Source organism: Geotrypetes seraphini, chromosome 2, assembly GCF_902459505.1.
Source record: "Geotrypetes seraphini chromosome 2, aGeoSer1.1, whole genome shotgun sequence".
NCBI lineage: Eukaryota > Metazoa > Chordata > Amphibia > Gymnophiona > Dermophiidae > Geotrypetes > Geotrypetes seraphini.
This window is the reverse complement of record NC_047085.1, coordinates 289,026,618-289,039,142: the sequence shown is the minus strand read 5'-3', so window position 1 is coordinate 289,039,142 and position 12,525 is coordinate 289,026,618. Positions and strand designations below refer to the sequence as shown.

Sequence of the window (12,525 nt, the reverse complement as noted above, 5' to 3'; positions counted from 1 at the left end):
TGTAAAAATGCCTACAGTGTAGGCAGCCTTCCTCAGGTAATTTTTTTTTTTTCTAAAAATGTGCATCCTGTTTGGCTGGTTAGACAGCAGTAGGATGCCTACCGCTGCCTACAATAAGGATGCTGTTTATAGAATTTGCTCCTAAATCTGTTGGGGCCCTTAACTATTAAAGTGCGCTGTGTATTACTTACTAAAGCTTTTATATCATTCTAGGTCTGTGGATGGAAAAAGAGCTTTAGTAAATAAAGCTCTTGGTAACTTCTGACTTGTGCTTTATCCACAAATTTAGCTCCATTAATACAATTTTAGTTTTAGTTTTAACATGGTACAGAAAAAAAGCAAAAGTTTGGTTTTAGAATTTTAATTATACTTGTGTTCAACATAGCAGTACTACGCTGACTGCAAGTCGAAATCAGACTTCTATAATTTGTCTTCAATTGGATTCTGACTGATATGAGCATAAATCTCTTGAATGCTTGTATAAATCATGCAAATAATTTTATATTGAGGTCAGCATTAATAGGAAGTTAATATGGTTTAAGTAATTTTATATATTTCAATTGAGTATTTGTTTTTTTTCTCCCTCAAGTCCTTAAGATACGATACCAGCTATTTCGTAGAATATTTTGCCTTGGATCTCCTGATGGAAAATGGGGAGTGCCGTGGTGTGATTGCACTCTGCATGGAAGATGGATCCATACATCGATTTAAGGCAAAGAATACAGTCATGGCTACCGGGTAAAGATTTGTGCAAAAGTTCTAATGTAATTGTATTAATGTATTGATTGTTTTGTGTTAACCAACAATGGATAACCTCTTCCTCATCAGAAGTAACACTATTATTATCCATACTTAACTATTCTTGTGTCAGTTTTGATATACATGGAGGAGGATTTGGGAATAGAAACTTGAGTATAAAGGAGGGAAGGAAATGAGGGCCTTCTGAACATGCATGACATTCTTATGTGTTGCTATACAGCTCTTCTACCTTGGGAAGAAAACTTTTTGGTTCAGCTGATCAGATGTGAAAGTTGGCAGTCTCATCCTGAATGGTTCAGCTAAACACACTGGAAAAGAATACATCATATTCTCACATGTGGGTGACGTTTTGTGTGGGTGACGTCATGTGGGTGAGCCCTGGTATGGACACTGGCACTTTAAGAACTTTAGAAAGATTGTGACTGCACCGCGCATGTGCGAGTGACTTCCTGCCCGAAGTAGACGCGTGGCTCCTCAGTTCTTAGTTTTCCACTGAGCTAAGAAGTCGTGCTTTTCAACGTTCTTCGTTTTAGTCTTTGCCTTCCTTTCGTGCGTTTTGTTTTTGTTTGTTTTTTTAAAATTTTCTTCCTAGTTTTCACATTCGGGTGTTTCGACGGTGGGGCCTCCCTTCTCGCTTCAACCTTAGAGCTTTGATTTGACTGAGGCTGTTTTCCTGTCCATGTCCTGCCCGTTAACTGGGTTTAAAAAGTGCAGCAGATGCCAACGCACAATTTCCATCACCGACCCACACAACTGGTGTCTACAGTTCCTTGGCCACAAACATCGCATCGAGATCTGTGCACATTGTTCCACCCTTAAATGCTCCATTAAAAGCCACATTCTACAGCAATAGAAGTTGTTCAGTGTCACCATGGAGGGAGCGTCAGGACACCCTTATCCAACTTTGTCATCAGGTTGTTCAGCTTTGATTGCTCTCAGCAAGGCACATGATTGTTCTTCTGGGACACATGGCATCTACAGTCCATGTGACTCCTTTTTGCCAGACTTCACCTGTGGATCTCTCAATAGTCTCTGGCTACTCAGTGGTCACAGGCTCTCGATCCACTTTCACAACACATTTTAGTCACCTCTTCTCTTTGACAGATCACTTTAGTGGTAGATGCTCTCTGCCAATCTTTCCAGAGGATTGTTATACCACACACCTCTTCATCAGAAAGTTCTCACCACGGTTTCGTCAACCTATGCTTGGGGAGCTCACCTGCATGACCTATGCACTCAAGGCCTTTGGTCTGCCAGAAATCGACGCCATCATATAAATCTGTTGGAACTCAGAGCGATTTTTAATGCTCTCAAGGCATTTCAGCATCTTGTACAAGATCAAGTTCTCCTTGACCGTACGAACAATCAGGTGGCCACGTACAATATAAACAAGCAAGGAGGAACGGGATTTCTGCTTCTGTCAAGAGGCTCAAAAGATTTGGAATTGGACAATTCCTCACAACATCTTCCTCAAAGCTGTTTACATTCAGGGGGAACAGAATTCTTTAGAGGACAAACTAAGCCGCATTCTTCAACCTCACGAATGGATGCTGAACTCAGCAGCTCTCCATTCCATCTCTCAATGGGGACTCCTCAAGAAGACCTGCTTTCATCTCCCCACAACCACAAGCTACCCTGCTTTTGCTCCAGGCTATATTCTCCTCATCGCCTAGAAGCGGGCGCTTTTCTTCTGGATTGGATGCACAAATTCCTCTATACATTTCCACCCTTATTCTCAAGACGCTTGTCAAGCTCAAACAGTAGTCTGGGCCACCGAGGAGTTATCAGAATCATGGTGACAGACAACCATGGTTTTCCCTTCTCATGCAGAATCACAGTTCTCTTCTTCACCCCAACCTTCAGTCTTTGCACTTGACAGCTTGGTATCCCTCAGGCTGACTTCACCTGACCTACAATTTTCTCAGCCTGTCAGAGACATCTTGGATGCTTCCAGAAAACTGGCCACATGACGGTGTTTCTTTGCATTATGGAAGTTGCGTTCCATCAAAAAATATTTTTACCCTACTTCTTTCAGATTACTAATTCAAGCATTAATTTTATCTATTCTTGACTATTGCAATATCTATTTGGGAGCTTATAAAACTGTCTTGGAAAGATTAAGGCTAATCCAAAATACAGCGGTCCGTTTAATTTTCAGATTAATAAACAGGACCATGTCAGCCCTTACTATCGTCGGCTGCACTGGTTGCTAATGGAAGCAAGAGTACTTTTCAAATTTGCTTGTATTTGCTATATAAGATGTTATTTGGATTAGCTCTGCTATATCTCCTCTCCTATTTTGAATGGTACTGTTCGACTAGGCTTATTCGGTGTACTGGTTTATTTACTTTTCCTAATCCCAAAAATTGCCATTATAAAAAATATTTTGATCGATCTTTGGCTTATCAAGCAGGTAAAGTTCAAGTACAGTTAGATGACCTGATTCAACAATCTGCATCTTATTGCACCTTTAGAAAATTGGTTAAGACCTATTTATTCAAAAAAATTTGTTACTTGATTGATTGACTGTCATAGTTTCTTATTGTATTTTTCACTATTGAAATATTGTACTGCTGGATTCTGGAACTTGGAAGCCTAGGAGATGGATGTGTAATCTGTTGCTTTTCCCTTCCTGCTCTTCTCAGCATTAGAATACTACCTTATTTTTAAATTTTTTTCTGTTAAAATTGTGGCTATTGGTAGCTTTTGATGGCTTCTAAAAAGCAATCTAAATTGGAAATGGCCTTTGCCTCAGGAGGGCATCTAAAGTACCACTGCCACAAGTATCTGAGGAGTTGAATGACCTGATTATGGCAGAGTTGAAGAAGATCCAGATATTGATACAGGGCAATACAGAAAAACTTTCACTAATTCAAATGGAGGTTTTAAATCTCTCTCGGAAATTATCTGTATGCTGTACCAGAACTGACCAGCTGGAACAACGGGTCTCAAGTGTGGAAGAAGACATTAATAAATGTCACACTGATCGGAAACCCTTTCTCGTCTGGTTAAAGACCTGGAGGAGGCAAGTAATCAAAGCAGAAGAAATAACATACGCCTCCTAGGTCTCCCTGGACAAATTGAGGGTTTCAATCCCATTCATTTCATTGACGAAATGATACCTAAAATATTTTCTCTTAAATTTTCTTTTCCACTGGAAGTGGAGAGGGCTCACCCTGTCCTTAGATATATTTATAATCAGCAAAAAGGACCTCGACCGCTAATATTTAAACTGCTGAGATACCAGCAAACTAGGGAAATTTTATCTGCTGCAAGACTAGAAAAAAAATTTAAAATGGCAAGAAAATAAAATTTCCATGCTCCCAGACTTTGCTAAACATACAGCTTTCTAGAGGAAACAATTCCTACTTCTCCGGCCACAGCTCAGACAGATAGGTGCCAAATATGGGTTAATGTACCCGGCTATAATGTGGGTAACTTATAATAATAAAATTACTAACTATGAGGATCCAAAAGACCTTCAAGACTTCATTACCCATCTGGAGAATCAAATGAACTGAGTGCATATTTATCTGTAATTATTTTAATTTTTTTTGTGTGTTTAATTGCAATTGGATTCTGAACTTTTTATTGTTTATTACATTTTAAGACTGGAGATACTGCCTGGGGATCTCATCACAATACATTTTGGGGCTCATAATCAAAACAAAAAAAGTCTAATGGGTACTTGGACGATCAAAGAGCCTGATCGTCCAAGTACCCATAACCAAACCAAGCCCAACCCAGCCCCTGTGCCTAAGGCCCCGCCCACAGGAGGGGCCTAAGGCTACTGGGTCAATTCCGGTTGGCCCAGGCGCCTCAGGCCCCACCTGTAGGTGGGGTTTGAGGTGCCTGGGCCAATCAGGCTCTAAGGCCCGCCATTTGACCGATGGCAGGCCTGCTGGAAGGATGGGCTTGGGACCTGTCCGTCCGTCCAACTGTTTTTCAGATACGAGGGTGGGGGGGGGTGTCGCAGGGTTGGTGGGTGGGGGGCCGATTGGGGGTTCGGGGGGGGTGATTGTGGGAGGAGGGTGCCCCGAGGGCAGGAGGCCTGGGATCCCTCCTCCCTGTATCTTAGTGGGGGTGGGGGATAGGGGGTTTCGCTGGGGAAGGAGGGCTTGGGCTCCCTCCTGCCCCGATTATGTCGGGCGGGTGGGTAGTCGTCGGGGCAGGAGGGTTTGGGCTCCCTCCTGCCACGATCATGTCAGGTGGGTGGGTAGTCGCCGGGGCAGGAGGGCTTGAGCTCCTTCTTGTCCTGATCCGATTGGGGGGGAGAGAGGGGGGTGGATCGCGGCTGGAGAGATGGGTCATCTCTCCTGCTGTGATCGTTGCTGGGGAAAGGTGGATTCTGTAACCCGTGTTCTTTTTGACAGACACCGGTTACAGAATCCAGCTTTTAGGCGAAGACTGGCTCCTCCTTCGCCTAAAAGCTCTTGTTGGGTGTTTGGGACTTAGGCTTTTCTTTTGGTTGATTATATGTTGTTAGTGTAGACGTAGTGGTGGTCTGGGCATTTAAACAGCTGATCGTAGGGGCAGGCCATTATCAAAAATACCCTCCTTTTGCACTTTTTTTGAGAGAGGACATTTTCCCTGTTTCTACTTTCAATGTTTAGGGCCTTAGGCCAAAAGGGAACTTAGACATTTTTTTTGATTATGGCCCTCCACCGGATATAAATGTTCATTGTGGTGGATGAACTTATATGGAGGAAAACAGAAAAGAAGGGAAAAATCGGACGGTTTGTCGGTTGTTTTTTTGTTGTTGTTTTTTTTTCCCTTTATAAGTGACAGTTAACTTACGTTTTAGTTGAATTCTCGTTCCAGGCGGTTTTTTGAAAGAAAACCTCTGTCTTCATGTTCTATTGCATTCTTGCTCCAAACTTCGTCCATTGTGAAAGTTGCTATGGAAACGTGTCCGACATATTTGAAGAGAATGATTCTTGTGCGACAGGTTAGGCCCGCCCACTGACCCGACGTGCACGTTGTGTTTGATGACGAGGTTTCCAGAAAACAGTGACTGTTCAGTCTGACCTCAGCGGGGAATGGAATTCTCACACAATATTGCAGCACAGCGATATTTCTAAGAGATGTTTGTCTGTGGCAGCAGTAGCAGCAGCAGCGCTCATGTTTCAGTGACCACCCGGCCAGTTAGCTTGTTCTCAGATCGCCATGGCGACACACGGCGTGGTGGAGCAGTAGCAGCAGGAGGAGGGAGAGCTTACAAGTTGGTGGCGCCCCGGGCTTTACAGGACAGTTCGTGATGCAGGAGCTGGCATGGGTGGTAGATGGTGATGACTTTCGTACCTCAGGTCTTCGCTGGCAGGTAGAAACCGATCGAAGCTGGAAGAAGTGCTGTGGAAGGCTGCCGAGGTGCTGGAAATGTCACAGTTGAAGTCAGACATTGGCATTATAATTTGTGATGTTGGTGATCCTCCCTTGAAGCTATGTGCAAACAAACCTCTGCTGTTCTGAACTGTGTGAGCCCTTTCAGGTTTCATGGTGAGCCTGTGGTGAAAGCCTGTGTTTATAATGGAACACACTATATAAACATTAGTGGAGAACTCGGCATCTTGAAGAAATGTATTTCAAGTACAACAGCCAAGCTGCAGATAAAGGAGCATATATAATTGGTAGCTGTGGTTTCAACTTCATTCCTGTAGACTTGGGAGTGGTATTTCAAAGTATCGTGTCATTCATTCAGGTTCCTGCCCCAACCCGACCATGTGCCTCAGGCCCTGCCCCCAGGAGGGACCTAAGGCTCCCGGGCCTATTCTGATTGGCCCAGGCGCCTTAGGCCCCACCAGTAGGCGGAGCTTTGGGACGGAAGGGCCAATCCGGCCTCATTCCGTCGTTGGCTGCCTGCCGGACAGGCGGGTTTGGCTCCCGTCTGTCCGGCCAACTACAGAAAGGTACGGGGAAGGGGGTTGGGGGTGTCGTGGGGGTCGGCCAGGGGGGTCGCGGGTCGGCTGGGGGGGCGGTCGGAGGTTCTTGGGGGGGGGGCGGTCGTTGGGGGGGGGGGGGGTTTGCGTCGAGGGCAGGAGGGCCTGGGATCCCTCCTGCCCGTAATGTAGTGCAGGGTGGGGTTAGGGGGTCGCCGTGGCCAGGAGGACTTGGGCTCCCTCCTGGCCCGATATTGTCGGGGAGTTGGGGAATCGGCGGGGCAAGAGGGCTTGGGCTCCCTCTTGCCCCGATCGAGTCGGGGGGGCAAGAGGGCTTGGGCTCCCTCTTGCCCCGATCGTGTCGGGGAGTCGGGGGGGCAAGAGGGCTTGGGCTCCCTCTTGCCCCGATCGTGTCGGGGAGTCGGGGGGGCAAGAGGGCTTGGGCTCCCTCTTGCCCCGATCGTGTCGGGGAGTCGGGGGGCAAGAGGGCTTGGGCTCCCTCTTGCCCCGATCGTGTCGGGGAGTCGGGGGGGGGGGGGCAAGAGGGCTTGGGCTCCCTCTTGCCCCGATCGTGTCGGGGAGTCGGGGGGGCAAGAGGGCTTGGGCTCCCTCTTGCCCCGATCGTGTCGGGGAGTCGGGGGGCAAGGGGGCTGGGGCTCCCTCTTGCCCCGATCGTGTCGGGGAGTCGGGGGGGCAAGAGGGCTTGAGCTCCCTCTTGCCCCGATCGTGTCGGGGGTGCCAGGGACCACACGGAGTCACCCACCGTACCACCCGATTCGGGTAAGCGCAGGTATCGGTGGGTGGCTTATTTGCGGGGGGGTGCCTTATTTTACATTTTTTTCTAAAAAGGGGGGGCTGTCTTATTTGATGGCCCTGCCTTATCATCGGGGAAACACGGTAGAAAAAAAAAAAAAATGAACAGTTAAGTCCCAGTTTTTGCCGCTGAGACTCTGCCCTCTCTCACTGTAAAATTAGACTCTACTTAGTCTGTCTTTAAATTTAAAAAATGTGTGTTGTTTTAAAAAACAATTATGTTTTTAGATGTATCTAAATAAAAATAATAACCAAAAATTTATCTTTTTTTATGTCATCTTAGCATATTTTATGCTGCAGAACGAATTATTTTTTTTTACATGTATTCTTATGGGAAAACGCGTTTCACATAACGAACGTTTCGCATAACAAACTTGCTCCTGGAACCAATTAAGTTCGTTGTGTGAGGCACCACTGTAAATCCAATGGCCAGGTATAAAACCAGATGTTTGATAATTATGATAGGAGTTGCCATGCAAGTGATCACCAGGAATTGGAAAAACTGGGACAGGCTAAATTTTTCCTTTTGGTGGGAAACTTTGTGTCAATGTTATAGATTTGAAAAAATGAATTCGGAAATAAAGCAACATGGAGTCCATTAACAAAATGTGTTAATTTGGATTAATTGTATAAGCCTTCATTTTTTTTGCACTTTGTACTCGACTTGAAAATCAATAAACAATTGCAAGAAAAAGAAATAGTGTACTGCTTTTCTGTGTGCTTTGTATCATCACTGGAATGTCTAGTCCTTTTATTCTGTGAACCACCTAGAACTTTTTGGGTGCTGGCAGTATAGAAAAATAGTTATTATGATTATTATTATATGAGCCTTTGTGGAAAGCTTCCCTTCTGGATCTTAACATCAAGATAGTATTCTTGGTGGCAATTATGTTGGCAAGATGAGTCTCCGAGTTGCAAGCTCAAGATTATGGAAGCGCAGGGATCTCCTTAACATGGTTCCTTCCTTCTTAACTGAAGATATTCTGCCTTCCATGTTAATCAGGAAGTCTGTCTACCTGTTTTCTTTTCCATGAGGTGTTGCATTTGCTTGATGTCAAGTGTGCGGTCCTCCGGTACCTTAAACTTACTAATGAGTTTCATGTATTGGATCATCTTTGTCCTGACCAGTCATGCAAAGACAGGGAGGCTGGCTTCTAAAGCCTCAATTTGGATCAAAATGGCCATTTCCTCCACATATGTGAGTTGAGGTAAGCAGCCACCGATAGCATTGAAAGCTCGCTCCACCAGAGGAATTGCTACCTCTTGGTCAGAGACTAGGGCTGTTTCGCCTTGGGAGATCTGTAGAGCAGCTACATGGTTTACATACTTTTACCAGGTACTACTATAGGGTGGACATAGCCAGGACGAATGCTGTTTTCGGGTCCTCCATCCTGAAAGTAGGCTTGGTGGGCTTGCCCAAGATTCTGGGGACTGCTTTGGTATGTCCCTATTGTTCAGGACCTCTATATACATTGCACTAGAAAGAAAGATTAGGTGCTTACCTCAATCTTCTTTCTTGTAGATGTCTGGTAGTCCTGAAGCCATGCACTGTGTCTAGGCTTTACCTACCTTCTGCCTTGAAATCAGTCTGGTGCTGGAGAAATATCTGCCTCTTTAGGAGATCTGAAAAACAAAAAACGCTCCAGTGTGCGCATAAGTCTGCTTCAAGTCTCTACTAGATAGCAGGACATGCGAGTAGCTATGAGCTCGATATAAAATTAATACTGGTTGCACTCATTTTTGTATCTGTTTTTATAACGGCTGTTTGAGTGTTATAATGTTTATTGATAATGTTACAGAGCAGAACAGATTTGTACTGTTGGGGATTCCTTCCTGTTTCCCTCTTTCCAGTTACGTCTTTCATTGTAGTGCTGCTTGATTGTTTTTGTACGAACTGAGAGGGCAAGAGCAGCTCCCTGGGATGGTGGTGGAGTTGAAAATATGATTGACAGTTTTCTGCAAACAACTTGTAGTTCGTATGCAAGACCCTACAGTTGAGGACCACTAGACATATCTACAAGAAAGATTGTCGATGTAAGAACCTACCGTATTTTTCGCTCCATAAGACGCACCTGACCATAAGACGCACCCTAAATTTAGAGGAGGAAAGCAAGAAAAAACATTCTGAACCAAATTCTCCCTGCCAGGCTCTGCACCCAACCCTACATTCATTGCCAGGCTATGTACCCTGTCTCACTGCATTGCCCTGTCCTGTAACCTGCCCCAGTACCTTTTTTAATTTCCCCTACCTTTTTTATGGTACAACAATTTTTATTGGTTTCCAAAATAAATTACAAACAGGGCATAGCCCAAAACAGAGACAAGTCCCATACAAAACTGGAACAATAATCAAGAATACCACAACATGAACCCCTACCCCCTCCTAGAGAAGGGAGCAACCTCCAGTATGCAGAACAATGAACCAAAAATAAAAAAACAATCTTTATAAACCTTATAAACCTTATAATATAAATCTTTTTATGTATAATCAATTTTTATTTTAAAAAAATAAAATCCAGCCTACAAATACAATCAACCATAGAATACAACCAACTACAACCATGATACAAACGATACAGATCCAACCCCCCCCCCCTCCAGAACTAGGCTCAAAGTAAAATCTACATTGCAGTAGACTTGGACTCAGCCCACTGCCAAGGAAGGAAACTGCAATCTCCACAGTCCCCCCAAAACCACAGACCAGAAGAGAAGAACAAGAAGAGAAGAAAAAAATAATAAGAAAAATAAAAACCAAAACAAAACGGGAATAAGTCATAAAATAAAATAAATTGGCCCCTTACGTGCCCCCCTATCCATTTTTAAAACACCCCTGTCCCTCTTCAAATCGCCCTCATTGTCTGGTAGTCCAGCGGTACATCGTCCGGCAGGTGCGAACCCTCCGCTTGCCTGCCTGGGCGCGCGCCGCCTCTTCCCATCCTCGTCCTGCACCTCCTTAAATGTCTTCCGTTGCCTGGTGGCCCAGCGGTATATCGGCCGGCAGGTGTAAGCTTTCTGCCCACCTGGGCCATCTCCGTCCGAGTCTCGCAAGAACTGATGGCACCATTCAGAGGGCGGCGCTGGTCCAGACAGGCGGGCGGAAAGCTCACGCTTGCTGACCAACACTCCGCTGGGCCACCAGGCAACAGAAGACATTTAAGGAGGTGTGGGACAGGACGGGAAGAGGCAGTGCGGGCCCAGGCAAGCGGGCGGAAGGCTTGCACCTGTTGGCCGATGCACCACTGGACCAGGCAATGAGGGAGATTTGAAGAGGGATGGGACGGGGGTATTTTAAAAAGGGACGAGGGTTAAAAAAGGTACTGGGGATGTTTTTAAAAGGCCCGACCGGGGGAGGGGGGGGGCAGTGTGTTAAAAATGTTTATCTTCACTGCATAAGACGCACCGACATTTTCACCCACTTTTGGGTGGGGGAAAAAGTGCGTCTTATGGAGCAAAAAATACGGTAATCCTTCCAGATTTTCTGCAATGGGGCATTGTATTAGTGTATCACTTAAACCTAAAATCTGAAAACATTTTTCAAATTTAAAGCAACCTTTTCTCTTAAGTACTTTAGGGAAATTAATATATAGTCAGACTTAGCAATGATATTTTTCTCTTTTCTTGTTTAGTGGATATGGGCGCACTTATTTCAGTTGCACATCTGCTCATACTACCACAGGTGATGGAACAGCCATGGTCACAAGAGCTGGTCTTCCTTGTCAGGACATGGAATTTGTACAGTTCCACCCCACAGGTATGTTAATAACTTTTTATTGTCCTTGATAAATTATCTGCAAATTTTAAACCACACAAGGCATGTGGAGTGCAGTTGCTCTTATATCCACCATGCCAACAGTGCCACTTGGGCATAACTGTTATTTAAATAGAGCCCCCCTTTCCCAGGTCAGCAATAAAGGGCTGCATAAAGTAATCAAAGAACTCCAGAGTGCAATACTAGGCTCTGGGTTGAGCTATCATTTAAAATTAAGTCTGCTCAGCCATCTCCATGTATGGCACAAAGGAGCTATTATGTAGTTGAATCCTGCAGGGCTAATTTTGTAGCAGAGGCATGGAGCACATAACAGTGGGCCTAACATCTTCAAAGTTACCTTTTTAAAGCTTTATTAATCCCCTGCTCATTGAGTATCATTAAGTAGAGTTCTGTTACGTCCCTTCCCGCAGTCTGGGAGTTGCAGAAATCCACACACTTTTCTGAGCATGTGCTCCTCCTACCTTAGAGAGTTTGAGCCTCCTGCAGTTTCAATTTCTGTAATCCACGCAGAAGTCTTTTGATCTGCTCTGCTGTGCTTTTTTCTTATTTCAACTGCTTAAAGTTCTTTTTTTTTTTTTTTTGGTGGCTTCAGTGCCGCGAGACCCTTGTGGTGTCCTCTGCTGGAGAAAAGGACGCAGTCCCAGGGCCAGACTGCTGATTCTCAGAGAAACTTTGGTGGACCTGTGGAGCCAACCTGTTGTGTGCCACATTTCTCACACTCTGGGTCCATTCCCCTGGGAGCTCGCTTGCCCTCTGACCTGGGGTTTAAGTGCAGGTTGTATTCGTCCTGTGTAAAGTTCCCTCCAGATGTCAGAGGGCAGGCTGCGTTTCCCATCCCTCAGTTATGTAGAAAGGTTCTGTGGGGGCGGAGATTGCAGTCTGAGTCTGTCCGATTGGCAATCCAAAGATCTTCAAGTCTGGTCATTTTGGAGCGGTTCTGAGGCAGAAAATCCTTTTCCTCCATTCAGCTGCAATGTACAAAGCTGGCAGGCAGGCACTTCAGAGACTTGAGTACACATAAGAACATAAGAATAGCCTTACTGGGTCAGACCAATGGTTCATCGAGCCCAGTTGCCCGTTCTCACGGTGGCCAATCCAGGTCGCTAATACCTGGCCAAAACCCAAGGAGTAGCAATATTCCATGCTACCGATTCAGGACAAGCAAAGGCTTCCCCCAAGTCTTTCTCAATAACAGACTATGGACTTTTCCTCCAGGAAATTGTCCAAACCTTTCTTAAAACCAACTACGTTATCCGCTCTTACCACAACCTCTGGCAATACATTCCAGAGCTTAAGTATTCTCTGAGT

At 45.2% G+C, this 12,525-nt stretch overlaps 1 protein-coding gene across 1 annotated transcript in view; it reads left to right on the top strand.

Annotated features, from left to right (window-relative positions):
- SDHA (succinate dehydrogenase complex flavoprotein subunit A) overlaps window positions 1–12,525 on the top strand; it is a 214,168-nt gene that overhangs the window by 74,852 nt on the left and 126,791 nt on the right. The window contains exons 6-7 of the mRNA XM_033929796.1: window positions 590–738; window positions 11,075–11,199. Of these exons, the coding sequence (XP_033785687.1) occupies window positions 590–738; window positions 11,075–11,199 (274 nt within the window). The remainder of the gene's footprint in view (window positions 1–589; window positions 739–11,074; window positions 11,200–12,525) is intronic.